Source organism: Parambassis ranga, chromosome 8, assembly GCF_900634625.1.
Source record: "Parambassis ranga chromosome 8, fParRan2.1, whole genome shotgun sequence".
NCBI lineage: Eukaryota > Metazoa > Chordata > Actinopteri > Ambassidae > Parambassis > Parambassis ranga.
The window spans coordinates 11821033-11846611 of record NC_041029.1 but is presented as its reverse complement, the minus strand read 5'-3'; the positions used below and the strand labels follow the sequence as shown (position 1 = coordinate 11846611).

The window sequence follows — 25579 nt, the reverse complement described above, 5'->3', positions numbered from 1 at the left end:
GATTAGATTCTTCTCCGTTTAGCCTCCTCTCACTTTCTCTCCCACACACAAGCCACAGATACACAGTATAGCCATGCTTCCATCATCTCTGAGAGCATTGCATTCATTTTCTGCATTTAGAAAGCCTTATTGTTTAATAATTTACGAATAGTAGGTGTGTCCACAAAGTATGACACATAAACACATAGTAACTGCACTCTCTCCCTGTCCTCTCTTTTAGGGCCCACCAGGACGTCCTGGTCTCGCTGGAGCTGATGGAATTCCAGGTCCTCCAGGAACCCTGTTGATGCTACCAGTAAGACTGTAAAACACACTGAATAACACCAAAGTGCATACCTTTTTGCACTGTTGTGTGGTGTAGTGGCATGACCACAAGGGGGGGCTATGTGATTGAACTTAATGTGCATTTAGGGAACCCTGCAGGGGGAACTGACTCCTCTTTTCATTGTCACCAGTTCCAGTATGGAGGTGATTCCCAGAAAGGACCAGTGGTGTCTCCACAGGAAGCACAAGCGCAAGCTATCCTGCAACAAGCTCAGGTACACAACACAGACACACATACTATAGCAACATCCTCCCATTTAAAACATCAGTGATGACCACATTGTCATTTCCTCCTGTATGAAGACCATTGTTGTATATCAATGACCAAAAGCTTCCTTATTTAGCATAAATAAACCACAGAGGTGTATGTTTTTTGTCCCTGTCAGTTGTCACTCAAGGGGCCTCCAGGTCCACTGGGTCTCACAGGACGGCCAGGCCCACTGGTAAGGCACTTCACTGACCTTGACCAAATTTACATTATACCTTAAGGCCTCCTCCAACCTCTAACCTTCACATTCTCTGCTCTCTCCTTCCTGCCCTCATCATTATGCAAGCTCAGTGTGCTCACAGTAATGATTACAAATATTCATTTAGGAATGAAAACTTCAGAAATGAACAGATTTCGTTTGGATGATCTCTTCTCAGACTATTTTATTTGTTTGCTGCTATATCAGAGTGAAGACTTGAATTGCCCTTTCTGTCATTCGTTGTGTAATGACCTTTTGCATTTAATTTACAGGGTGTTCCAGGTCCCCCTGGACTCAAAGGAGACCATGGAGACAGTGGCCCTTCTGTAAGACCAGACATCATTTCTCCTACACTGCCAGATTTTATACCAGTCTTTTTTTTGTCACAAATATTGATTTCCTTTTGTCCTCTTACCCCCTTTTTTTCCACCTTTTGCCATTTGTCTTACCCTCTTCATTTCTCACGTAGGGACCACGTGGGTTGCCAGGCCCTCCTGGAAGTAATGGAAAGCCAGGGAAGAGGGTGAGATATCTAGAATACTGCAGGTTTCCACAAAAACATTTCTATCTGCATGATAGGTAATAGCATTGTGTATCTCACAGGGGCGTTCTGGAGTGGACGGCGGTCGTGGAGCTCCAGGTGAAACAGGCTCTAAGGTAAGCTCTGTGGGCTCTCACTACTGCAGTAATCTCATGTAAATGTGTAGCAACAAGTGTCAAATGTTTATTATAATATTATGGTGGATTTAGTTTCCTGTTTCCATGAACACAGCAAAATCACACATACGTACTTGGCAAGGTCTTACACAACAAATAACAAACTATCTTCACTTGCAAGTGTAAGCCTTTAGCTATCAAGCAGCCCCTAGCCGATTATATGTTATTGACAACAAGGCAACTCAATACATAACAGCTGCAGGAAGAGCTTAGTAAATAAATCAGCCTCCCCTGATGCAGGGTTTGACAGAACAGCAGAGTCTTTATCAGTCAAAGCAGCATTTTAGCAGACCTACAGCTAATCTGAAAGCTCCTTCTCCCAACACACACTCGGAGCAGATGGAAGGCTCTGCCAGGGGAGACTATCAGTACAATACTGCTAATGTTTACACATTACCGTATGTGTGTGTTTCAGAGTTTAATGCACTTGCTTCTCCATTACTTCTCAGGGTGACAGGGGCTTTGACGGCCTGCCAGGTCTCCCTGGAAACAAGGGACACAGAGTGAGTTAGATTTGGTGACTTGACATTGTGGTTGTAGTTATTCAGTCATTCAGACATTAACGTGGGAACATGGCATGCATGAATACCTCACACGTCATACGGCAGATGTTTATTTGCATATTATGATTATGATGATTGTTGCGATTTCTGTGATGATAGTGTACGCTAAAAAGCATCTGCTTGATATTGCTCTGCTATAAACAGAACAGTCCTAAATATCTTGGGGCTTGTGGCTAATGGTTTTATCTTGTAGGGGGACAGAGGAAAGCCTGGTCCTTCTGGGCCTGTTGGAGAGACAGGAGAGAAGGTGAGTGCACACCAAAATCTGCTTAAAACAAACAATGCCCTGAAAACACATCCTGCTAATTTTTACAGAGGAGAAAAAAATGATCAATGGTTCAACAATTTAAAGCATTTAGACTGCACAGATCTAAGCAGGCTTTAGTGAAATGACATCATAAACTCCTACATTTTTAATTATACTATACTGGCTTAAGTTATTTCTGTATCAAGGTTTGCAAGACATGAAAGCTGAGAGATAGAGCCTCATGTCAGGACAGTATCAATCCAGGCAGGCGGGCGCCGAATTTTGAGAGGGCGGTCTATTAGTCTTTGCTCGGAGATAGTTGAGCCTTATCTGTCAGGCAGTGAATTTCTTTAATGAGCTATTTTCACAGATTATGTCTGTGGGGATATAAATGCATCCATGCCTGAGGTTGGAAAAGAGAAGTGTACCAGATCTACAGTATGTGTTGATTCTGTTTTTTCATGTTTATTATAGGGAGCTGATGGACCTTTGGGTCCAAGGGGGCAACCAGGCGAATCTGTGAGTATTTGAATCTAAAATGTATACACATATGCACAAGCACACAAAGTAGCACAGTAGTAAATATATATGGATATATTGCTCCTCAATAAGAATAATAAGAACTGAAAGAAGTGTTTTGCAATTAAGTTGAAGTACCTTTCCGCTGAAAGCCACTTTCATCTTTATTATAACAAGTAGAACACAGAAGTAAGTAGTAGAAAACAAGCACTAAGTTAATGAACAAACCACTGTGAGCCTTACAACACAGCTGCATTTCTACTGCAGTATAAAATGAGGCCAGGACCACTGAATGGAGGGATATTAGTAGTAGTCTGGATTGCTCAATTCATTGGAGGTCACACACACACACACACCCCAGCTGGGGTTTGTTTTTAACTGAGCATTACCCCTTGGGCTTCTTGCTGGGATTCCCTGGCCTCTTACATCTGTCCCTGCAGTAAGCAGAGATCAGCTTATAAAGCAGATCCTCACACAAGTGGTTGTTAGATGATTTCTATACTAGACACGTAGTCTGGTGTCTCTGATTCTCCTTTCTCATTGGACTGAGACTAATTGCTACATTGGTTCAATGGCCCATTTATTGGTTCTAAGTGGTACCATGGTTCAAGCTTTATTTTTCACATTCTCTTTTTTAGGGCTTTTTTGTAACTTTTGAACAATTTCACAGTTTGTTCCTTTAATATAGAAGATGTATTTATTTTGTCTCCATTCTGGGTTCTCAGCTGCTATATAGTAACAATAAAACCCATTTCCTTCTGCAGAATAACAGGAAGTGATTTCCACAATAAACCCTGAGTGGAGTGTAGGTGATCAAGCTCCAGCTGTTTCTGATAAAATACAACCAAATAGAAAATGTACTGCACATGCTCCTAACTTACAAACACAATGGAAATTATACTTTACCTTATTCAACACCAATAAAAAAACTAGGACAGCCACACCTTATTAAAACAATGCGTTCACTGTGTTCACCCAAGCATTACAAGAGAAAAGGTCAATGGAAAAAAATGCATGCATCTTAAATACAATGGCATAGCACTGTAGTTTTTTCAAACTCTGTCACAGAGATTCAACCCGGAAAGTACCATTGGATCTCTGAGAGACCACGAAGACCTTAACAGCCCCACTGGAAGGAGCTGTCATTGTTTCTGTGTATCTGCAGCGAACGCTGGTTAATTAGTTATGACTCACACTCTATCTTTCTCTCAGTAGGTGAGGTGAGGGCTCCGCAGGGTTCCGTCCCTCCAAATGGATCACTCTGTGCATGCAGAAATAGAGTTGCCACAGACATGTTAGGAAAACTGTGTTAGGCACAGGAAAGGAGAGGAGTTTTGAAGTTAGAGCGAGAGTGATGGGGAAACAAGAGACTAACACAAGACAGAAATTTGGTTGGTGGCGAATGAGATAAGAGAAATGGAGTGAGGAAAGAGGAAAGAGAGAGTCGGAGAGGGAAGAGATAAAATCCTGGCCTGAATGATTATATTTCCATATCAATCACTTCCCAGGAGATCACAGATGTGGCTTTGGAACAGGTGGCTTGGCCAGCCTACAAAGAGGGAGGCTGACAAAAACAGAGCACACAAACACACTCACGTAAACGGGCAAGCACGGTCTCTGTAGCTGGCACATACAAAACAGACGCATGCACACACACACACACACACACACACACACACACTAAAATATATTATCTGTCTCTCCCTGTTTTTCACTCTCTCTTGCTTGCTCCTCAGTTTTGATTTATGATTTAGTATTCCATGCTCATTCAGTTTCATCATGTATGGAAGTTAGCTGCTGACTGTTTGCTGTGTTTTCTCTCCAGGGTCCTCGAGGTCTTGTTGGGCCAAGGGGGCCACCTGGCCCACCTGGCCAACCGGTAAGTCAACATTGCTTTGATTACTAGATCAGAACTATTCACTCCCTTCAACTCTATAAAAGGTTTTTTAGTGAATTAAATAATTGATGTGAACCTGAAAAGCTTCTTATCATCTTATCACATCCAGTTTTATCTGTGTGCTTTTCTTGTCAGGGAATCCGTGGAGTGGATGGAGTTCAAGGGTCAAAGGGCAACTTGGTCAGTCTTGTATTATATACCATCATAGCATGTGGCTTTTTTATATACTAAAATAGCAATAATCAAATTTCGGCCATGTCACCACCAATGTGTCTTCTTCTTAGGGTCCATCTGGAGAAATAGGGCCCCCGGGTCAACAGGGTAATCCAGGAGTAGAGGTACTGCACCATCCATCCACTATAACTCCTCACACGTCCTATGGCACAGACAAGCTTCAGTATCAGTTGCTAGAATGCAGCTCTTTTTGCACTCTTTTCCCATATTTTTATTTCAACCGATGGTTTAGTTACTTCTTCTTACTTCTGTGTGTTTACAAAATCTTGTATTTTGGCATTTGGGGAATGTATAACATCTATGTAAAACAGCTGTTTTTGAAGATACAAGGTTTTCACCCCACAGCAAATAAATGTAATTTTAAAATACTGCCAGAGATATTACAGTCATATTAAAAAAAACTATCACATTTTCCGTTTCTCAGCATGTCCACAAGACACCTGACAGCAGAAAAGTAATGCACCACGAGAACTGAGGAAGTGTTTCTGGATGTAGATTAAAGAATATGAAAAGTTTCATACGCTTTGGCTTCATATGCATTTCTCTTTTATTAAGGTGATGTTTGGGCGCTCAGGCCATTAGGAAGATTGTTGATCTTGAAGAAAGCCTAGGAGCCAAATGTCATCCTAATAATAGAGAACTACAGATGGAGCCAGATTGTGTCTTTCTCTTTACTCATATTGATTCATACCTTGCACAAAGATGCACACACACATTCACACACAGTCTAGCAAAACCTAGGGTTCCTAATCTTGTGACACTCAGCCTGATTGATGCTTTGTTTTGGTTCAGGGCTTGCCTGGTCCTCAGGGTCCCATTGGATTGCCTGGAGAAAAGGTAGGTAGAATGCCTCTCACTTAATTTTAGAATTAAAGCTGTGACCTTGTGACCCCTGTCATCACATACCCAGGGGAGGCAGGCTGAGCAGGACAGTATGACCCAGCCACTTCTGGCTCCCATTTAGACAAGACGGGGTTAGACAGGAAATCAATACTCAAGACACACACGCAGGCATGACAGACACTAGGGTTGGTCTTGGCTGGTTGGCCAGAATGAATGAAATAAAGAAATAGTCATAAATTCAAGTGTAGTAGCAAAGTTAGAAGTGTTATCTTATGGATTATTTTGATATATGATTACTTGAGAGTTGTCTGCCTACCTTGTTTCAAGCATGTCATTGCTCAGTGACCCTGCTGTCTATACTGTGCATATGATGAATAAACCTCTTTGAATCTTTAAATGGATCTGAAGCTTAACTTCAGTATTCATACCTCTGTATGTTTACACAGGGTCCCCAGGGGAAACTAGGCATGCAGGGACTACCAGGCATCGATGGTCCCCCGGTAAGTAAATACAGATACACACAGTATCACTGCATACCAGCATGTGTGCACAAAACATTCACACTTGACTGCTGATGCTTTGTCAGCCAGTGCTTCAGTGACAGATAACTCTGCACCATCTTCTGTTTTACTGCACTTATTCCAATCAAACCATCAGATATCAAAAAAGACCTAATATGCACATGCATGTTTACATGATTTTAAACTTGTACTGTCTGTGGTTTGCCAGTACGGGGACAGAGGTGTTAAATGTATGACATTCTAAGAAGTGAAATCTGAAATCTTAAACTGTTCTCATGTCCAAGAATTAATTTTAGATTGCACTCAGACACGTTCGAATGTGTTCATATAGTGTTTCTTGTATTGTTCTGCAAAGCCTTGTGACACACTGTGATATTTTATGGTGCCTCACCATTGGGTATTTCTTTGCTTTTACCCATTTGTTGCATCAGATGTGTCTACCAAGAAGTGATGTAATAATGATGTATGATCAGATATTTGTTTTCCTGCTGCAGGGTCACCCAGGAAGAGAGGGCCCCCCTGGAGAAAAGGGCATCCAAGTGGGTAACTGCATGTCACAAAAAAGACATTAAAGGGCAATAGGAGTGGCATTTCTGGCAATCTATATAACAGTACATTCACTCACATTATGGCTCATCATTATAATCATCTTGTTCCAGCAATGTCACCATTGTTATTATGCAGGAGTATTAGCCCATTAGAGTCAGCAGCATGCACTTATCAGCATCATCTGCTATTTCTGTTTCTAACAATAAAAGATGGCACACAGTGAATGGGTTCATTCAGATCTGTTTAGATTTTTTTAGGATTTTTGCTGAGTGCTGCTTACTAACATGAAAGTACCATTTTTCCCTGTTTTTTTGTAGGGTTCACCAGGTGCACAGGGGCCTGTTGGATACCCAGGGTCTCGCGGAGTCAAGGTGAGACAGAAATGTATCATGATATCTGCTGTCATGTCCACTGATATATTTATTCCCTCACGCTTTTCATTCTGAGCGTATGTCTGCCTGTGACGGACAAGCTGTTTGAGTCCATGACTGACAGGTGACAGGTGGAGGGAGAGAACCACAGTTCTCAAGGGGACTACTAACAACAGTGATGCACAGGAGAACTGTCAGAGGCACAAGTGTGTGCGTAGGAGTGCAGTGGTCCATTTTCACTCGCTTTTAAAATGAAGGAATAAAAAAAATTGAAGCAGCTTTTAAAATGTTTTGTACATTCAGGCAGGTCTGCTATTTTATCTGGTGGTTTGCCTCTACTTCCTTTAGGGGAAGCTTGACCTTGCTGGCAAACCATTAGGATGAAATGAATGTTAGGTCAATAACTGCTCAATAACAGAGCAATGTTACATCAAGAGAAAATCAATTCACATTTACAAATGATTTCAGGCGGTTATGGTTCTGTAAATATAGGTGAAACACAGTCAGTCTATGTGTTTTTTTGTAAGATATTTTTTCTTCTTGACAGGGAGCAGATGGAGTGAGAGGTCTAAAGGGGAGCAAAGGAGAGAAGGTGAGTTTTTTTTTCTTTTTTTTTTTCTTCTTTTTTGCTTTTGATTGTGACATAAGAACACTTTACAAATGATGTTGTTAATGATGCCAATCAAAAGCGGCCCTCAGACATCACCTCTTCTAAACGTGTTACAGGGAGAAGATGGTTTTCCTGGGTCCAAGGGTGACATGGGCATCAAGGGAGACAGGGTGAGTTTACCTTCAAGTATAATTACATCCCTCAGTATCATCTGCTCTCGTATTTTCTTCAGTGGAGATAAAACTGCTCTCCTCCTCTACTCTCATATTTGTCTTTAGGGTGATAACGGAGCTCTTGGTGCTCGGGGAGAGGATGGACCTGAAGGGCCAAAGGGCCAAGCGGGAGCCATGGGAGATCCAGGCGCTCTGGGAATAGCTGGCGAGAAGGTAGAAAAAAAAATTACATTTATGAGACAAGGTTGCGACACAAAGAAAAGGACAGAGGCTTTAAAATTGCGAGCCCTCTTATCTAAACCTCCATTAACATTGTAGTGATAGGTAGTGTGGTTACATTTCTTTTCAACAGTTTTGCGGTTATGAAAAAATTTTAAATGACTGCTCACTGTAAAACGTAGCATATGGTTTTTAATGCCTTCACATTTATTACATCTGGTTATAGCTCTCTCCTTAGGCAAAATTGCCACAGGCGTCTTCGGGCATTTAATCTTTCTCACAACTATATGCATTAATTTAGAACAATCTTGCTGCATTAGCACATGCAGAGTGCAGAATGTCATAAAATCTTAAATGGATGGTTCTCTTTTGAATATTTGTCCGGTTTATCCCCTCCCTCCTGCTTATTCTGCCTTTCTCTCTGCAGGGTAAACTTGGTGTGCCTGGTTTGCCAGGATACCCAGGAAGACAAGGTCCTAAGGTGATTTAGTTTTGATGGGCTATTATGATCAGTTAATGCGTCTTCTGGTTCTTTTTATCAGAGCGTTAAGCAGCAAACTGTCTGTCTTTGGCTGGACTGTTTCCTGTCTGATTAAAATAAAGGATGATAAATGGCATATAAAAATAGGGCTATTTTATTTATAGTTCATTAGTGACATCAATTCATTACATGTTGATTAATGGTGTGTTTAAGGCTGTGTTGGGCTCATGGATTAGATTTGCTTTAATTTGATACAGTAGTTAATTATAAGTTAATGAGACATTGGAGGTGATGTGTGATAAATGGAGGGCTGAGGCTGATTAACCTCTACGTGTGTCTCCAGGGATCACTCGGTTTCCCCGGTGCGGCCGGGGCCCCAGGAGAGAAAGGACGAAGGGTGAGGACTGTCATAATATTTTAAACCCCATCACATTCACATGCTTCTATGTAAGTAAGACAGTGCTAAATAATCTTTAATAATTATTGTTACATTGTAGGGTCCAGCTGGTCAGCCAGGGTCTGGGGGCCAAAGAGGTCCTAATGTGAGTATGGCTATAGATACTACACAATATGTTTTCTCCATGTATAAAGCTGTGTTTAGTCTAATTATAACCCACCACAACTTGTGGGAGTGATTCACTCACTCGATTCAATCACTGTAGTGTTTTCATATCGGCTCTTATTTAGCTTCCACCTCCAGGTGAGTTATGCATGTGCTAATCAGACTGCTGTTTGTTTTTCAACAGGGAGCCCGAGGGGGGAGAGGAGCAAGGGGCCCCACTGGAAAGCCCGGAGAAAAAGTGAGTTTTTTGACATACACAAAGAAAGACAGACACACAGACACACAGTGACGCATAAATAAACACACACCTGCCTGTCTGATAAAGCATGGATGAATGCATCGACCGAGTTGGAACTGATTGTTGCTGTTCATGTCTAGATGACAGGCCATCTGGCACAGTGAGAAGCTACTGTCTGGCAATGGATGCCTCAGTTTACACTCTCACCCTCAAAGATTAACTTGGGAGAGCTAAAGATTTGTTGGCAGAGAGCTGAAAATGTTTGAGCTGCTGTTGTTTAACTGTGGATTTATTTGTGTTTTGCAATGTCCACCTGTTAGGGTTCTGCTGGACAAGATGGCCCTCCGGGATCTCCTGGGGAACAGGTACTAATATGGCTGCTAGCTGTAAACCCCCAAAAAATCATTTTAGACTCACAGACAAGTTCTTATGATCTGTATTGTTACCCTCTAGGGTCCACAAGGGCCACAGGGGAGAAATGGTGAAGCAGGACCTAAAGGACCTAATGTGAGTGGGCTGGATAGGGTTTATTCTATGATTTAATGTTACATTTTTACAACCTTCTAACTTGGAATTCAGTTTAGTTCATTACAGTGATGTAATTTCAGGGTCCACCTGGAAAAGATGGATTACCAGGTCATCCAGGGCAAAGAGGAGAACCAGTGAGTTAATTTTAATCTGAGAAAAAAATAATCTTGCACGTGTTATTACAGTAAACAAGTAAGGCAGCTCCAGCCCTCAGATGTCTGATTCACTACCTAACTGAATGTCTTTTTTTCAGGGCTTCCAAGGTAAAAATGGCCCCCCTGGCCCCTCAGGTGTCGTTGGACCACAGGTAAAAGCAATCAGTCAAATGCTATTTTAGTTGTTGCTTAAAATTATAAAATACTATACAACTCTATGTGTGTTTATGTGTTTTATATGATGTGCACTTCAGGGCAAATCTGGTGAGACCGGGCCCACTGGAGATAGAGGCCATCCTGGTTCACCAGGCCCACCAGGTGAGCACGGTTTACCAGGAAGTGCCGGAAAGGAGGGTGCCAAGGTGAGTGTTTTCTCATCATGTCAAGATCATAATGACTTACCAGCATCATCATATCACTGTTATATCAGATAAAGCCCAAGGACTCTCTCAGCACTGCGTGAATATCTTATCTCCTGGGTCTCATCCTATCCTCTAATTTGATAATAAATAACAGAGGAAACCCTGCAGTGTTGAGTGTATTATGGCTCATAAAAGATAAATGTTCTTTCTTGGTGTGAGTGGTGGTTGCTGTGATTTATGGCAGCATAAGAGCCTGCTATCTGCTGGCTACTTGCCTTACTTATATCTAAGCACATGTGTGGTTTCCAGGGGGACCCAGGTCCACCAGGAACCATGGGGAAAAGTGGCCCTGCTGGGCTTCAAGGCTTCAGAGGGAGCAGAGGGACCCCTGGTGCAATGGTAAAAGATAATTCCCTTTCTCATTTTCTCCTGACTTGTGCTATTAGATCACAGGTGAACTTGAGTGTGAGCTTTCTGAAGATTGAGCTGAAGCTGATGGTAAATAATGTCAGTGGTCATTTGATGGTGAAGGCTGTTTGTTGCCATGTCTTTCCAGGGTCCTGCTGGTCTGAAGGGAGGAGAGGGTCTACCAGGTGTTGCAGGACCCACGGTAAGTCTGGTTTTGTGAAATTGCTTTCCACAGTATTCCCTGTTCTATGTTCAGCCACTATGCTATATAGAATGTTGGGACATAGACAGGAGGCTGTTTCCATGGTGACCAGTGATCGTGACCACTGCATTAAATAAAAGAGTGAATCATGTAATACACTCACCTCACCTCTCTATCTCATCCTATTTGCAGGGTGCCACAGGAGAGAGGGGACCCGCTGGGCCGGCTGGTGCTATTGGCCAGCCAGGACGGCCTGGTGGCGTGGGCCCTGCTGGGCCAATGGGAGAGAAAGGCGAGCCAGTAAGATCTGGAACATTGCTAATTTTGTTTCTTAGGAAACATTGTCCACTAAAACATACCACAGTCAACTCAACCCACTGGGTAATGAACATGTGCGCTCCATTTTCAATGTGTCATTATAGGACAGAGAGCATAAGGTAACATAGAGACATTGACAAAATATTATTGCTCTCCTGGGAATATGTTTCCTCCTGGTATGAAACATTAGCCAGTACATTCTGCCGCTATATGAGCATAATATGCATTGTTGCATTTGTTTGATCTGTGTTGTTTTCCTATCTGTTTCCCAGGGGGAAAAGGGACCCGTGGGACCAGCTGGGCATGATGGGGAGACAGGACCTGTCGGGCTACCAGGAGCTGCAGGACCTCCTGGGCCTCCAGGGGAAGATGGAGACAAGGTAGTTGAAATGTATATGGAACATAGACTGCAGGACTCCAGTAAGGATCCACCTGATTTTAGGATTGTTCATGTGTATATTTGTCTCCACAGGGAGAGACAGGAGGACCGGGCCAGAAAGGCAGCAAAGGAGACAAAGGAGAAGCTGTGAGTTTGTGTGAACATGACCTCATTACTTTGCCTCACCAGGAGGCAGAGGACAAACTGGCTTATAACTTCTTTGGGGCAATTCATTGTGATAATAATGTTTGTCTGGATAGACATCCTCTGTTGTAAAGAGCAGATGGATTTTGTCATTTCAGTGTGAATTAGAAAGACTCTCTTTTTTTAGGGACCTCCAGGACCCGTTGGAATTCAAGGACCTCTGGGCCCACCAGGACTTACCGTGTGTACCACAACTCAGAATGCATCATTTAAAACATATGATAAGTAAGTCTGTTTTGTGCAGTATCATCTGTGTATGTTTTAGGGCGCAGACGGTGATTCAGGTCCTCGTGGACAGCAGGGTATGAACGGGGCAAAAGGAGATGAGGGAGCTCGAGGCTTTAAGGGATCATCTGGTCCTTCTGGGCTGCAGGTAAAAAAATTACCCCTAATTCCCAAAGTAGCTATGACTCTGTCTCATTGCTGATTTTACAGTGATACTTCATATATATCTTTTTCCTTCTCCATCCATCCTGTCACTGTATCTGTTTTTGTAGGGGATGCCAGGACCACCAGGGGAGAAAGGAGAGAGTGGGCATGTTGGCTCAATGGTGAGTTCTGCTCATTAAATTCTTTACAAACAACCATCCTCTCAAGTCCACTATCATAGTCCAGTATCATCTCAAGCCTGCTCTCATCACTACTTCTTGGACATATTGCGTTATTGCGTTATGGCTCTGAATTGTCTTATCATGTCCTACCTGATACTGGATATTGACTTTTCCTCACCTCCTCTAATACCTCTGACTTTCATTCACTCTTCTTCATTATAAGCCAGTATCAAATACAGCCTAACAGATCTCATCTGAAGATCAAACATGCATGCATTCATTAGCAGAAAACAATGCATTATTTAATAGAAAGGTTTGAGTTTGTAGCAGAGCAGCTGTAACTGTATTTACATTTATATTTCTGCTCATGGGTAACTCCCATAACATTAGTATTAGGTATTAGTGTAAGGATTTGATGCTCCTGTATTAAAGCCCTTTTTTTCTGAATAGATAAGATTGCACCAAAATAAACTATGAGCATGACAAGCTAGATTTAGAAGTAAAGCAATCCCATTATTAAAAAAAAGTATAGAATATATCCTTTACAATAATTGTAATAAACTGCAATAAAAAGTTAATGAGTTGATCAAAAGTGTAAAGAAAGAAAAACCTTTTGTTTTTGAGATTCTATTTTATACCTGGCATCTGTAGTGCAAAGTTATCAACAAGGTGTCAGCAGCCAATAAAGTATTGCTACTACACAGATAACAACCCAGCCTTATTAAACTTTAATTACTACCACCTATTTAGTTCATTAGCACCAGCTGTGCTGATTCTGCTGCTGTGTGTCAAACTTTCCTCTGCCGATAATCATTAACACTCACTGCCCCCAAACCACAGCAAGTGCTCCAAGTTTGTTCTGGTTAATGATTAGCCTTAATGCTGTTGAGATGCCAGTTGGGCCAGAGCGATATTCATTGAAAAGGCAGTGTAGTATGAAGTATTTGCACACACAAATTAAGAGTGATTCATTTAAATCAAAACATTATTGCCTGCTGTCAGCTTAGGGCTTGTGTTTTCATCGCAACTGTCTGGACACCACTTTAAAAGTGATGTTCAGGCTGGGCTTCCAGTGCCCATTACTACTACTACTACACTATTTCGTATGCCAGAAGAAGGATTAGTATACTTCAATATGAGGCAAGTAAGATACAGTATACTTAAGGTATCAGGATGTTCGGCTACATACACTTGAATGCAGGCCAGCAGCTATTATGTCAAGGCTCTGAACCAGATTGCAAGCTGCCTGCTAGACCACTTAAGCTGCTTTCATATTCCTTGCTCTTATTTGGATTAACTTGGGGGGTTAGGTGGACTCAGGTGCTGCCAAGATGGTGACACCAGAAGCCTCCCACACAGTAGTGTGGGAGGTAGTGTTGTATAGTGTTGTATAGTGCAAGTACAGAGTAGTACTTACACTATACAATATTCACAACAATGGCAGTGAAAAGGAAATAAAGTCATTTAAACCTCTTAACCTGTGATAAACTCAATTAATCTTTTCCGTATGTGAATCTTCAAGGATGAATAGTAGTAGTACTGAATAGGCCATGAATTAATGTGCAGGAGAGATGAACCCAGAGAATGGATAGGTGGTTCTTTATGTAGATAAAAAAGAGAAAGAAACAGAGTGACAGAAAGGAGGCAGTGGAGCAGTGGAGTGGAAGGAAGAGGCGGGGCACTCATTGTGAGCAGGAAGACGGTGTGACAGCTGCTAATCAGATTAGCCTCAGCCTTGGCTGTCTAATGAGCATCCTCCTTTGTGACAGTCATCTCACAACGCTGTCAGCCATGAACACAGCTCAACAAGATTCTCTATAGCCCCTCTTCTCCACAGCCAGATTAGGGAGGGAATGCATTAAAATGGAACCAAAACAAGAGAGAGAGAGAGGAGCAGAGAGATGCTGAGGACTCAGTGGGGAAGTTTCATTCATGTGTGAGTGTTGCGGATCACAGAATTCTCCCCTCTAACGCTGAAGTATTTCTCTGCCAGAAGGATATGTGTTTCCTCTAGTCCCACACAGTCTCTCTCTGGGCAGATTGTCTTTCTGTTTCAGTGTCTTTACAACACAAGTCTCCCTCCAAGACTTCAGAGTGATGCAGAGTACAGCTCAACATCTACTCAGCTGAAACTGAAGCCGAGCACAGTTAGGATTAATTGCTTGGCGCTCTCTTGAGCTGCACAGAAGAGTCAAATCACATGCTGTCACTGGCTGAGAGAATATGGTCTTGCATATCACAGGCTCGAGGTTTCTTATTAATAAGAGAGAAAGAGTGGGTGGGGAAAATGAGAAAGAATCAGAGCCTGTGTCATATTGAGGGTAATGACCTGTCTGGACGTCTTCATCATGTCACTGAGATAATAATCTTAGATACCAGGGCCGGTGCATAAGCAATTCACCATACCCTGACATCTAGCTCTTATTTAATTTAAGAGGCACCAGCTAAGACTCTGCTCACATTCACTTTGTATCCCTCTACGTGTTTTATGGAGAAAGTATTATTGTTGCTCTGTGATCCTAATGAAAACATTTAATTTCTCTCTTCACAGGGGCCTCCAGGACAGCATGGCCCACGCGGCCCTCAGGGAGCCATTGGTGGAGAGGTAGAATGTAGAGCTTTTTTTATTACCCATATTCAGATTTAAATGAGGTCATGCCTACATTACATATATTACAGACCCAGGTTTACTGAGGGAGAAATTGAACACTCGTTACATGTACAGGTACTCCTTAGTAAGATTATATCAGCTTTTATTAAGGCACTCTCACTCAGGATGTATTATGAGGCCCACGTTTGCACTGTGTCATTTTTTATTGGAAAATCTGATTGACTTTTGTTGAAGTTTAACTATGAGAACAACTGTCATTCAAGCAAATTGAGGACCGGTTGATGAAACCAGTAAGTTTGTGCATAAACCTAACCAAATAGAGAGTAAAAACTGAAGTGAAACAAAAAAGCTTCAAGCGTAAGTGCCTCATTCTGATTCTTTTGACAAGCTCTTGAGGCCAGGAAGACTAAAAACTGGATCAAAAATGGTACCTTCAACGTCATAATGTGTACAACAGGTACTTCCATATGTGGGTATAAACATTGGCTGCTCATATTGTATTTGTACGTTGCTCATATGTATTTTCATATTCTAATTGAAAATATCCAGGTTATAAAACAATAATTTTAGCAGAATCTTTTCAGTGTAACACAAATTAAATTAATTGGAACAATAAATGGAGCAGCAGGGTCCATTTCACTTGGTTATGCCAGCATTACCAAATATTATAATTTGTCATCTCATAATGCATAACTGAATAATTTTTCATAATTTTAATCTGTCATACTTGAGGTTTGGAATTATTTGGTCTTTTTAATATTTTAAGCCTTGAGCTTTCAGACCCATTTAAGACCCAGTATAATATCTTATACAGCACCATTCTTTACATTTTGCAGCCCCTTGTCTCCACATATGGTCTCTTTTTGAACACTTCCTGTCACAGACCCTCCACTGCTTTTGAAAGTTGAATTATTAAATAGTATTAGCATATAATCCCTAGGAGAGAGTTATATTTACTGCTCTATGAATCATTAAGAAGTATTAGACTATTATCCCTGAGAGGCAGTTATATTTACCTCTAGTAATGGCCATTCCTCCACAGACTCTCATACCAGTCAATTATTCAGCAGTGAGCTGCAGAAAGCTGTGTGAGCCAAGCTAGCCCTTCATCACGGGAACCATGGAAATACAGCGGTGCGGAGATGGTTAGATCCATAAATGGATTGATACAGGAATAGTGGAAATGGGGTGAAATAGCGTGTGAGGAAAGGAGTTGACAGCAGGAGTTCAGTGGTAGTGCATGGCTGCTCTCATGTTTGTGCACTCTACCGAAGACACGTTTTTACCAGGATGTCTCCAGACACAAATAAGCCTTACAGACATGCGAGTGCACTAATATGTCTGCACAAGCGAACTGATTGAGAGAGGAGAAATAGAATCCTCCCTGCTGTTAGACAAAATCCACATAGCAAAACTGACATTCAGTATTTTCCATGTGTTGTGAAATTCTGTGCCACTTTCAGCGTTCTGCGAGCAGAACTGCTGATGAGCAAACAAGAGGAAAATACTGCAGAATACTGCAGAATTACATTTTCAAAAATCAACTGAATATTTCAAACATGCCCTTGTTTTGTGATGTTTTACTTCTCTCTATTCCTGCCACAGGGCCCACCTGGAATGCATGGAGGAGTTGGTCAGCCAGGACTTGTAGGGGAGAAGGTCAGCATTTTGCACATGCAAAAAACAAGGTGGTGTTTGTGTGTGAATAATGTTTTTATTTTACTGAGTGATCCCTCTCTATCAGGGTGAGGATGGAGAAGCTGGAGATCCAGGGCCAGTTGGAGAGCCTGGTGTTTCTGTGAGTCACATTGGCTTTATCTCACCAGTCTCATGCTTTCTTACTCTCCATGACCTTTCAGTGACTGTCATTTCACTTGCTGGTACTGCAGGGTGCTAAAGGCGATGTGGGGGAGAAGGGTGACGCTGGCCCTCCTGGTGCAGCTGGGCCTCCAGGACCCAGAGGAACACCAGGAGAAGATGGTCCCAAAGGCAACCTTGTGAGTCACTTTTTATGTGGATCAGTGACATTTATTGGTCTGAATGTTAATGCCATGCATGATGGTTCTTTACATATTTTTGTTGCCTATAGGGTCCTATTGGATTTCCTGGAGATCCAGGCCCCCCTGGAGAATCTGGTGTCAATGTGAGCAGTATTCTTTAAGCTATTTGCCATTAATTTATTTTAAGATAAATTCAAATCTAATGTGGCAAATCTTCATTCAGGGAGTAGATGGTGGACCTGGACCGAAAGGAGATAATGGAGAATCTGGCAAAGCAGTAAGAAGTGATATTTAAGAATTTACTGCACATTAGAGTTACAACACAGCATACTCTGTGACACATAAAGCTTTTTGCTCAGTGTCTCTATATTTTATATTCAGGGACCCCCAGGAGCCTCTGGAGAGCCTGGTCCTTCAGGACCTCCTGGACGAAGGGTAAAAACAGTGTATTATATTATTATGTATATTATGTTGCAGTAAGTCGCTTATTCTGCTGTCTCTACCAGGGTCATGTAGGTACTGCAGGAAAAGAAGGGAAGCAAGGCATGAAAGGAGCCAAAGTAAGAATAAAAAAAAGCTTATATGGTTTCCTTTTTATGTATTTTTGTCCTAATCTGTGTCTGTTTCTATGTTTTGTAGGGGACAACAGGAACCCCAGGTCCAGTGGGGAAGACAGGCCCAGTAGGACCACAGGGTCATCCAGGCCGGGCTGGTCCAGAAGGGCTTCGAGGCATTCCAGGCTCTGCAGTCAGTATGAGGGGGACCAGGGATCCAAAATGTTGTTTAAAATGGTGTAGTTATATACTGATATCTTATCAAGCACGCCTGTATTTATTATGTTTATTTAACAGGGTGAACAAGGATTAAATGGACCACCAGGACAGAATGGACCTCCAGGACCAATTGTAAGACCCCTAAAAACTATGTGATATGAGAAAAATTAGGACAAGAATATTTCACCTGCATTAGTGATGTCACTGACTCTGTTTACAGGGGCCACCTGGACTTCCAGGATTTAAAGGAGACCCTGGAATCAAGGGCGATAAAGTAAGATTTTACCCTTTGGCAGAGAGAACACTGTGCAGCAGTTGAAACAATAGTGATGAACAATGTCTCTGCAGGGTCATGGTGGGCTGATCGGTCTAATTGGCCCCCCAGGAGAAGCTGGTGAGAAGGGAGACAGGGGCTTACCAGGAAATGAGGGTACACCAGGGACCAAAGGAGATGAGGTATGTATAAATATATGTGTATACAACATATACCTGACAGACTTTCACACAAAGAAAGTTCAGTTCACTGAGACATGGTTGTGTTTACACTAGGGTGTTGTGGGCTCACATGGTCCTACAGGCCCACCAGGACCACCAGGACTAGCTGTAAGTCACAAAGCTTTTAATACAAAGTGCTTTTATGTAAAAAAATTATGAAGCATTGTTATATCCAAACTACCATATATGATGAGTCATTGGATTTGTGGCTGGCTTACAGTGCTTATTTATAATTAAATCATAATTAGATCATTTTCTAATCTTTATTTCTGTTTTTAATGCTTACTATCAGGGTGCAGCTGGGGACAAAGGATCAAAAGGAGACACGGTGAGTCCAGTAATCTGTCTTAGTTATTCGTTCCTATTTCTGTATACACACCGCTGCTTGGTGAGCAGCTGCTAGGAACATACGCTAACTAAGAGAGAGAAAGCACTTTTGTTGGCTTAAATGTGCAATGCTTCATAATCATAATACTCCACTGTGTTTACCGCATGTCTTTGGAACTAAAAGCCTGCTGTACAGCCACGCTTGCCTTGTGTGTGATTTTTCCATTGGGCCCTTTTAATAGGATTTGGTTCTGGTGTGAGTGATGTTATAAAAACCACTATAGTGTGTCTTGAGAGCCAAGGCTTTGACCACAGAGTGCTGATGCACACAGCTGGATAATCCTATAAAGCAGCAACCATATCTGCCTGGATAAAGTCCGGATTTAGCCGTGAGGTGTGAGACAAGCTGCAGGTGAGACATGATTGACACAAAGTTTTGTCCTCTTCACTTCTCTAGGGTGTTGTTGGTTCCAGAGGAGACCCAGGCCCTGCTGGTCCCCCAGGACCCCCAGTGAGTACCTACAATGATCCAGTTCATGGCCTTTTCAGTGCCAGCCATCCTCTTTCTTTCCCTCTGACCACTTGTTCACCTCTGTGTGCTACCTTCAGGGACCCCCTGCAACAATGATTGAACCCCTACCTATCAGGGAGGGCAGGCGGAAGAGACGGAGACACTCAGATCGGGCAGGAGGAGCAGCCCCATCCAGGGAGGAAGAAGTGGACTTGGACATGGAGGAACTCCTTCAGGGAGACCAGCCTCTAGAGGATGCTGAAGGAATGGAAGAAGTCTTTGCCACCCTCTCGTCTATGAAAAACGATGTGGAGCTTATGAGGAGGCCTCTTGGAACTTTTGAGAGCCCCGCACGGACATGCAAGGAGCTCATGATGGTTCAGCCTAACTACAAAGATGGTTAGCAGAGATATCTACTAAAAGTTTTATCCAAGACAAACTAGTTTGGGAAAAAAGACATCCATCAAAATGTGTTATTCTAGATGTGTTCATTATGTCACTGTCTGGTACTTGATTGATTAATGTCATTATTGTGTGGGCTTTGCAGGAGACTATTGGATAGATCCTAACCAGGGTTGTCACAGAGACTCCATCAAGGTTTACTGTAACTTCACAGCTGAAGGAGAGACCTGCATTTACCCTGACAAAAAGATTGAGATGGTGAGGCTCCAATCCTTCACTGTCAGCCTTTACAAAGCCGCCCTCATCATTACTCAGAACACAAATCACTGCCTGTGTGTATTGATCCTAAATATGTTGTTTCCTCTTTGTGTCCAGGTGAAATTAGCTGCATGGAACAAAGAGAAACCAGGAGGCTGGTACAGCCAATACAGGAAAGGCAAGCAGGTGAGCAAATAAATAAAATAAATCTAGCCTCATCTCCTACCACCAGGGTGACTCAGTCACTGGCAGCTGTTTCAAATTGATTAGTATTCATGTCCTATCATGTGCACCTGATCATAGCCCACAAAGTGCTGCTGTCACAGCCATGATTCACCGGTTCTCTCACACAGGTCATTAAAACAGATTTTGACTTTGTTCATAGAAATTTAAATGTCTCTTTTATGACTTATTCTACAGACAGCTGCTGTTAGTTTTCATTCTGTTAGGCATGAAGATATTTTTTAACCCATTTTGTACATGAATGCCTATTGATCCTTTCTTTTCAGTTCTCCTACAATGACAGGGATGGGAACCCTGTGCATGTAGTTCAGCTAACCTTCCTGAAACTACTGAGTGCCACAGCTAAGCAGAGCTTCACCTACACCTGCCAGAACTCCGCAGGCTGGTTCGACAGCACGTCGCGCTCCTACCAGCATGCTCTACGTTTCAGAGGCAGCAATGACGAGGAGCTGACACAAGCCAAAAGCCCGTTCATCAGCGCAGTGCATGATGGATGCCAGGTCAGTGCTAAAACATGCAAGGAAAAGGAAGATGTATGGACAACTGAGAGTTAGCATTAATGAAACAAATGGGTTTGTCAATTTTGTTGCTTTGTTACTGAGTTGAACAGGGATTTAGGTTAGTAAGGGAGGGCTGCTTAGGCAATTAAATTGAAGTAAATTCTAATTATGGCTTTAATGTTTCTCTTTCAGTTCCGCAAAGGTCAGGAAAGAACTGTCTTAGAGATTGACTCTCCCTCAGCAGAGCTGCTTCCTATTATAGATGTGGCTCCAGCAGACTTTGGCAGCAGCAACCAGAAGTTTGGATTCCAAGTCGGACAAGTTTGCTTCAATGGTTAATATCTTGGCAAAAAACAAACAGAGAAGACCTGCACAGCAAGTTTTCAGTGAAAGAAACTGGATTTAACCGCTGCCCCAAACAATATTTATTATTATGTTCCTGTATGTGGTGGGTATATTTTTAAGACTCTTCCGCAGCCAGTGTAATAATTTGTTTGGCTTTCCAACAATAAGAAGAATGGCAAGAACGAGGAGAACATGCAACAGTGGGACCTAAGCACATGTACCAAAGGGAATTATTTCAGTTAGATATTTAATTTTATGTGTTTTTTTTATCTCACTGCTGAGTGTGCATGCTGGCATTGATCTTCTATGAGGACTACACCACTTGCTGATGACCACTGTTAACAAAGACAGATCTGTGTGATGACAGAAAAAAGCAGCCTGTCTCTGTGTAGTATGGGCCAGCTGACTGAGACAGTGGATGAACTAGTTGCTACCTAATGTTTTACAAAAACTGGGGCTGAAAAAAATCTGTTATGTAGTCATACTCATTTGCATGCTTGGATTTCACTATAATGACAATTGCATAGCAGTTGTGAACTAGCCTTGCATATTAATTCCACAGAGGCACTATATAATTAATTTCCTGTGAGCAGGAATGATAAATTGTCCTTTTTACCCTTCAACTGGAGTTTGCTCTGTGAATTACCTTGATTTGTATTCATTAGGTGTAGCTAGTTATTGAACCAGACACTTACTTGAATGAATAAGGTTGTTTCCTTTATTGGACTGCTTCCCTTCATGGGCTTGATAATAAGCTTTTTGAGCCCTCTATGTTTTAACAGACTACAGTATTGTTTGTGTCAGAATAACATGCTCAATACAGTGGTATACTTGCTTTGACTTACCTCAGGACCTAGGTTAGGGATATTTCAAGGCAAGGATTAAGAGCACACCAATTAAAACTGCAGTCCGTTACACTATTAGACATTAAATGCATCTCTTGGCAGCATTTTATAATTGCTGACATAACTGTTTTTTTATTTTTCTGCCCCACTCAGAGGTTTTTGTTTCTCGATTTTGTTCATACGTTGAAATTTGAACAGAATGCATTGCTGTTCATTTGGTTTATATGCTCTTCAGTGGTGCTAAAGATGCTTCTGTTGTTTTCTTTTGTGTCGCTGTGTTTGTGTGTCTCTATGGGCAGGATTATAGGACTAGAGAGTGAGAGGGTTATTGCTCTTTCAGCAGCATGAAACACGCTCGGAGGCTGGGGACTATCATCTACTGTTTTTTTTTTTGCACATCTTCTGGCTGATGGTGCCAATGTCACAGGGCCAATGAAATGAGGTTAGGAACAGTTCAGAGAAATTGGCTGATCACTTTAAAGGGAAAATACACAAAAACATCCACATTCACATCCTGTTGTGAGTGATTTTGGGTAGTAAATTTGGTCTCAATTCTTTTTTCTTTTTTTAAAGTTGTGTCTCAATAAATTTCCCATCCCTGTTCAACCACCACAGGTGCTATTAGAGTGTTGCAAATGCAATCCTATTATTGACCATTTGTGGAGCTGCTTCAGGATTTGTTTTTAGATAACAGTATTACAACGGCTTCTCTCTACAAACACTCTTAGCAAAATGGAGCTGGGAAGTTTGACAGAAATAACATACATAGCTTTTTATGGTTGATTTTCCCTTTACTAAATGAAATTTCTCAATGTACTAAGTACTGCCTCCAATTCAAATAGTAGATGTGTATGTGTATCCAGCATGTTTGATTTGCAAATCACTCTTGCTGTAGTTATTAACTCCTCTTCTCCGTCCCATCATGCACTGCCCGTCCTGTGTATAGTGTTTGTTGTATGAATTTTATATACTGTACAGTTATTCTGAGGATTTTATGAGCAATAACCTGTTGCCTGAATGAAAAATGTTGAAGTGCAAATAAAAACCAAACAGGAAATCATTTGTTTTTTTCCTCTCTCTCCGAGGTTAGAACACTGTCTATATATACATGTGGATGTCCAGTCAAAGTGTAATATACAAACAAGGCTCTTTATTACCAACAATCTCTGCAACATTCCCTCAACAAGCATGCAGTCAGAATCCTCACACAGTCTAAGCAATCACATCTGAGTTGCTCCCCCAGTTCATTCAACCAATTAGCTATGTTTCTCTCAGGAAGAAAGGTGGTGAGGAGGTAATGAAACAACGCATGGAGAGGTCAGTAATAAAATGGCACATTATAAGAAATGCAGCCCTGAGATTTCGTAAAGAGGTGTAAAGATGGGAGTTTATGTGAAACAGACAAAAGGGAAACATTCACAGGCTTATGTGACTGCATACACACTACTCAACTCTCAAGTCTTTTTCCTTGCACACATTAGTGTACAAGGCTCTCATCCCCTTTGGGTCCCGTTGTTCAAGGTTAGCATCAATGGCAGAATAAAGGTTACCATGTTTTTTTTCCTTCTCTCTGCTCTCTTCCACTCAATTGAATTTTAACCACACTAAGCTCTTGACCAGGAAAGGTCATCTATTGCCACTACCTCGGAATAATGATCAAGCAAGAGGAGTAGTGTGACTGTCAATATCAAAATTCCACACTATTATGCTCTTCTGCCTTTTTCACATTCCATTCAGTGCCTACTATTCCTATTCCTCTCTGCTGCAGCTGCGTACCTTTGTTAGCATCACCTGCACTGACATATACACAACTCTGTTCTCATTATGATGATATTATTGTGATGGCACGTAAAATTTTTAGAACTTGTTGATGTGCGTTGATTTAGCATTGTGTCAAGTCAGATCTGTGAATTCCTCTTCTACAAGGAAATGGAATTACAAATACACAAAACACACAGCAGTACCATAAGGTGTGAATGAATGAAGGAACTGACATCTGAGAGTTGTAAAAAAGAGTAACCCATACTTTTCTTTGCTTTGTACGCTTTACAACGGTTGAAGAGATTCTTGTAAAAACCAGGAAACTTGTCAAGTACTGTGTTTATAACATTTTTAAAGAAGTGATGTCAATGAAGATAAATCAGCTTTGTGATTTATCTCTTTTATACTACTGTACACCGAAATCAACATAAAGTGCACAACTACACCTCTTAAATGTGCTATACAAATATTAACCCAGGTTAAATACAGAATGAAAATGTTAGCTGTAATTTGAGCTAATTAAGATCTTGCCCAGAGAAGTCATCTGTTTTCCTCTCCATCAAGAATTTAAACAGAACTTTAGGTCTATAGTTGGCAATGATGAAGCACTTTAAAGCCCAGGGTGCATTAGTATAACCCAGAGGCATCAAGATACTTGCAGTATATTGGAAGATTGTGTCTCTCATTTCATCTTTCTCTTTCCCTCACATCTTGTCTCATTATTCTGCAGCTGTAAAATGTTAGAGATGCTTCTTTATTGTTTGTTGGACTGTCTAGTCTCCCCTCTCTGCCTCTATCTAGTTTTCCCTGCCCTTAGCTCCTCTGCTGTGACATTGATTCTAACTAAGCTGAACGTGTCACAAAGTCACAGTGAGAAATGAACAAATTAAACAGATGTTCAGATTAATTAGAGAGAGTCAGCGGGAATATCTACATTTCCGGGTGAATGAGGACATTCCCTTGGTCTCCACATGTCCACCCAAATCCGGATGTTGTGTCACAGTAGATAACAGCAGACATTATTTTCCAAACCACTGATGTGTGTATGAGTGTGCATGCTGCTCTCGGTTTAACATCTTATACTGTACAAGTGGTGGGGAACAACTTGGATCATCTCCGGCTTGTGCTGAACATGCTCCTTGATGCGTGGGCCTGGATACGTGTTTGTGTGGGTCTGTGAAATCATGAGCATTTGTGACTGAGCAGGGGTTCTCTTATTAGTGTGCATACAAGCACCTCTCTTGCCAGGTCCCATCCATAGCTCCTTTATCTTTGGAAGGGTGGGGGGAATCATTTCCACAGATGCCTTTTCCATCAAAAGCGCTTATCAACAAAGCTAACATTAGTAAAGCAGTTTGAAAAAATGACTTGAAGGCGAGGAAGGGAAATAGAAATCCCTGGGCGAGTGGACAAACAGCTCAGTGATGATTCGGAAGCCCAGGGCCCTGTGTGTGTGAGGGAGTGTCAGATGATTATCTGGCAGATGGAGAGCCCAGATTTAAGCACCCACCACACACACATCATATTCGTAATTCACCGGTTGCTGCTGCTCTCATCCTCCACTGCCACAAGTACAACAAATGCTGCCATGCCATGCTCACTTATCTCAGTCCTCAGTAGAAGCAGGACTGAGTTATCCACAAGCCCCCCAAACAGCCAAAAGAAATCAGTGGTGTCTTATTTACTAGATTGGAAGAGGGACACAGAGGGAACTAGAGGGATGAGGAGAATCAGAAAGCAGGAAGAGATAGAAGGGTACAGCAGTCAATCAGTAGACCAGCCTGTGTTGTATGATTCACTCAGGCCAATTTAAACATGAACAGATGTTCATAAATTTAAGGCAGACAGTGTAATGAACAAACCTAA

At 41.8% G+C, this 25579-nt stretch overlaps 1 protein-coding gene across 1 annotated transcript in view; it reads left to right on the top strand.

The window, feature by feature from the left end:
• col5a3a (collagen, type V, alpha 3a) overlaps positions 1 to 23012 on the top strand; it is a 40902-nt gene extending 17890 nt beyond the window's left edge. The window contains exons 12-67 of the mRNA XM_028411575.1: positions 221 to 295; positions 456 to 539; positions 711 to 767; positions 1064 to 1117; positions 1261 to 1314; positions 1395 to 1448; positions 1958 to 2011; positions 2265 to 2318; positions 2793 to 2837; positions 4663 to 4716; positions 4870 to 4914; positions 5019 to 5072; positions 5761 to 5805; positions 6258 to 6311; positions 6827 to 6871; positions 7199 to 7252; positions 7800 to 7844; positions 7979 to 8032; positions 8141 to 8248; positions 8682 to 8735; positions 9079 to 9132; positions 9233 to 9277; positions 9482 to 9535; positions 9856 to 9900; positions 9989 to 10042; positions 10144 to 10197; positions 10317 to 10370; positions 10473 to 10580; positions 10890 to 10979; positions 11137 to 11190; positions 11383 to 11490; positions 11781 to 11888; positions 11981 to 12034; positions 12219 to 12272; positions 12357 to 12464; positions 12589 to 12642; positions 15194 to 15247; positions 16859 to 16912; positions 16998 to 17051; positions 17143 to 17250; positions 17343 to 17396; positions 17477 to 17530; positions 17635 to 17688; positions 17760 to 17813; positions 17893 to 18000; positions 18105 to 18158; positions 18247 to 18300; positions 18375 to 18482; positions 18576 to 18629; positions 18814 to 18849; positions 19306 to 19359; positions 19458 to 19758; positions 19907 to 20019; positions 20137 to 20205; positions 20529 to 20762; positions 20955 to 23012. Coding sequence (XP_028267376.1) covers positions 221 to 295; positions 456 to 539; positions 711 to 767; positions 1064 to 1117; positions 1261 to 1314; positions 1395 to 1448; positions 1958 to 2011; positions 2265 to 2318; positions 2793 to 2837; positions 4663 to 4716; positions 4870 to 4914; positions 5019 to 5072; positions 5761 to 5805; positions 6258 to 6311; positions 6827 to 6871; positions 7199 to 7252; positions 7800 to 7844; positions 7979 to 8032; positions 8141 to 8248; positions 8682 to 8735; positions 9079 to 9132; positions 9233 to 9277; positions 9482 to 9535; positions 9856 to 9900; positions 9989 to 10042; positions 10144 to 10197; positions 10317 to 10370; positions 10473 to 10580; positions 10890 to 10979; positions 11137 to 11190; positions 11383 to 11490; positions 11781 to 11888; positions 11981 to 12034; positions 12219 to 12272; positions 12357 to 12464; positions 12589 to 12642; positions 15194 to 15247; positions 16859 to 16912; positions 16998 to 17051; positions 17143 to 17250; positions 17343 to 17396; positions 17477 to 17530; positions 17635 to 17688; positions 17760 to 17813; positions 17893 to 18000; positions 18105 to 18158; positions 18247 to 18300; positions 18375 to 18482; positions 18576 to 18629; positions 18814 to 18849; positions 19306 to 19359; positions 19458 to 19758; positions 19907 to 20019; positions 20137 to 20205; positions 20529 to 20762; positions 20955 to 21101 — 4059 coding nt within the window. The 3' untranslated portion in view covers positions 21102 to 23012. The remainder of the gene's footprint in view (positions 1 to 220; positions 296 to 455; positions 540 to 710; positions 768 to 1063; positions 1118 to 1260; positions 1315 to 1394; positions 1449 to 1957; positions 2012 to 2264; positions 2319 to 2792; positions 2838 to 4662; positions 4717 to 4869; positions 4915 to 5018; positions 5073 to 5760; positions 5806 to 6257; positions 6312 to 6826; positions 6872 to 7198; positions 7253 to 7799; positions 7845 to 7978; positions 8033 to 8140; positions 8249 to 8681; positions 8736 to 9078; positions 9133 to 9232; positions 9278 to 9481; positions 9536 to 9855; positions 9901 to 9988; positions 10043 to 10143; positions 10198 to 10316; positions 10371 to 10472; positions 10581 to 10889; positions 10980 to 11136; positions 11191 to 11382; positions 11491 to 11780; positions 11889 to 11980; positions 12035 to 12218; positions 12273 to 12356; positions 12465 to 12588; positions 12643 to 15193; positions 15248 to 16858; positions 16913 to 16997; positions 17052 to 17142; positions 17251 to 17342; positions 17397 to 17476; positions 17531 to 17634; positions 17689 to 17759; positions 17814 to 17892; positions 18001 to 18104; positions 18159 to 18246; positions 18301 to 18374; positions 18483 to 18575; positions 18630 to 18813; positions 18850 to 19305; positions 19360 to 19457; positions 19759 to 19906; positions 20020 to 20136; positions 20206 to 20528; positions 20763 to 20954) is intronic.
• Positions 23013 to 25579: the final 2567 nt, after the last annotated feature.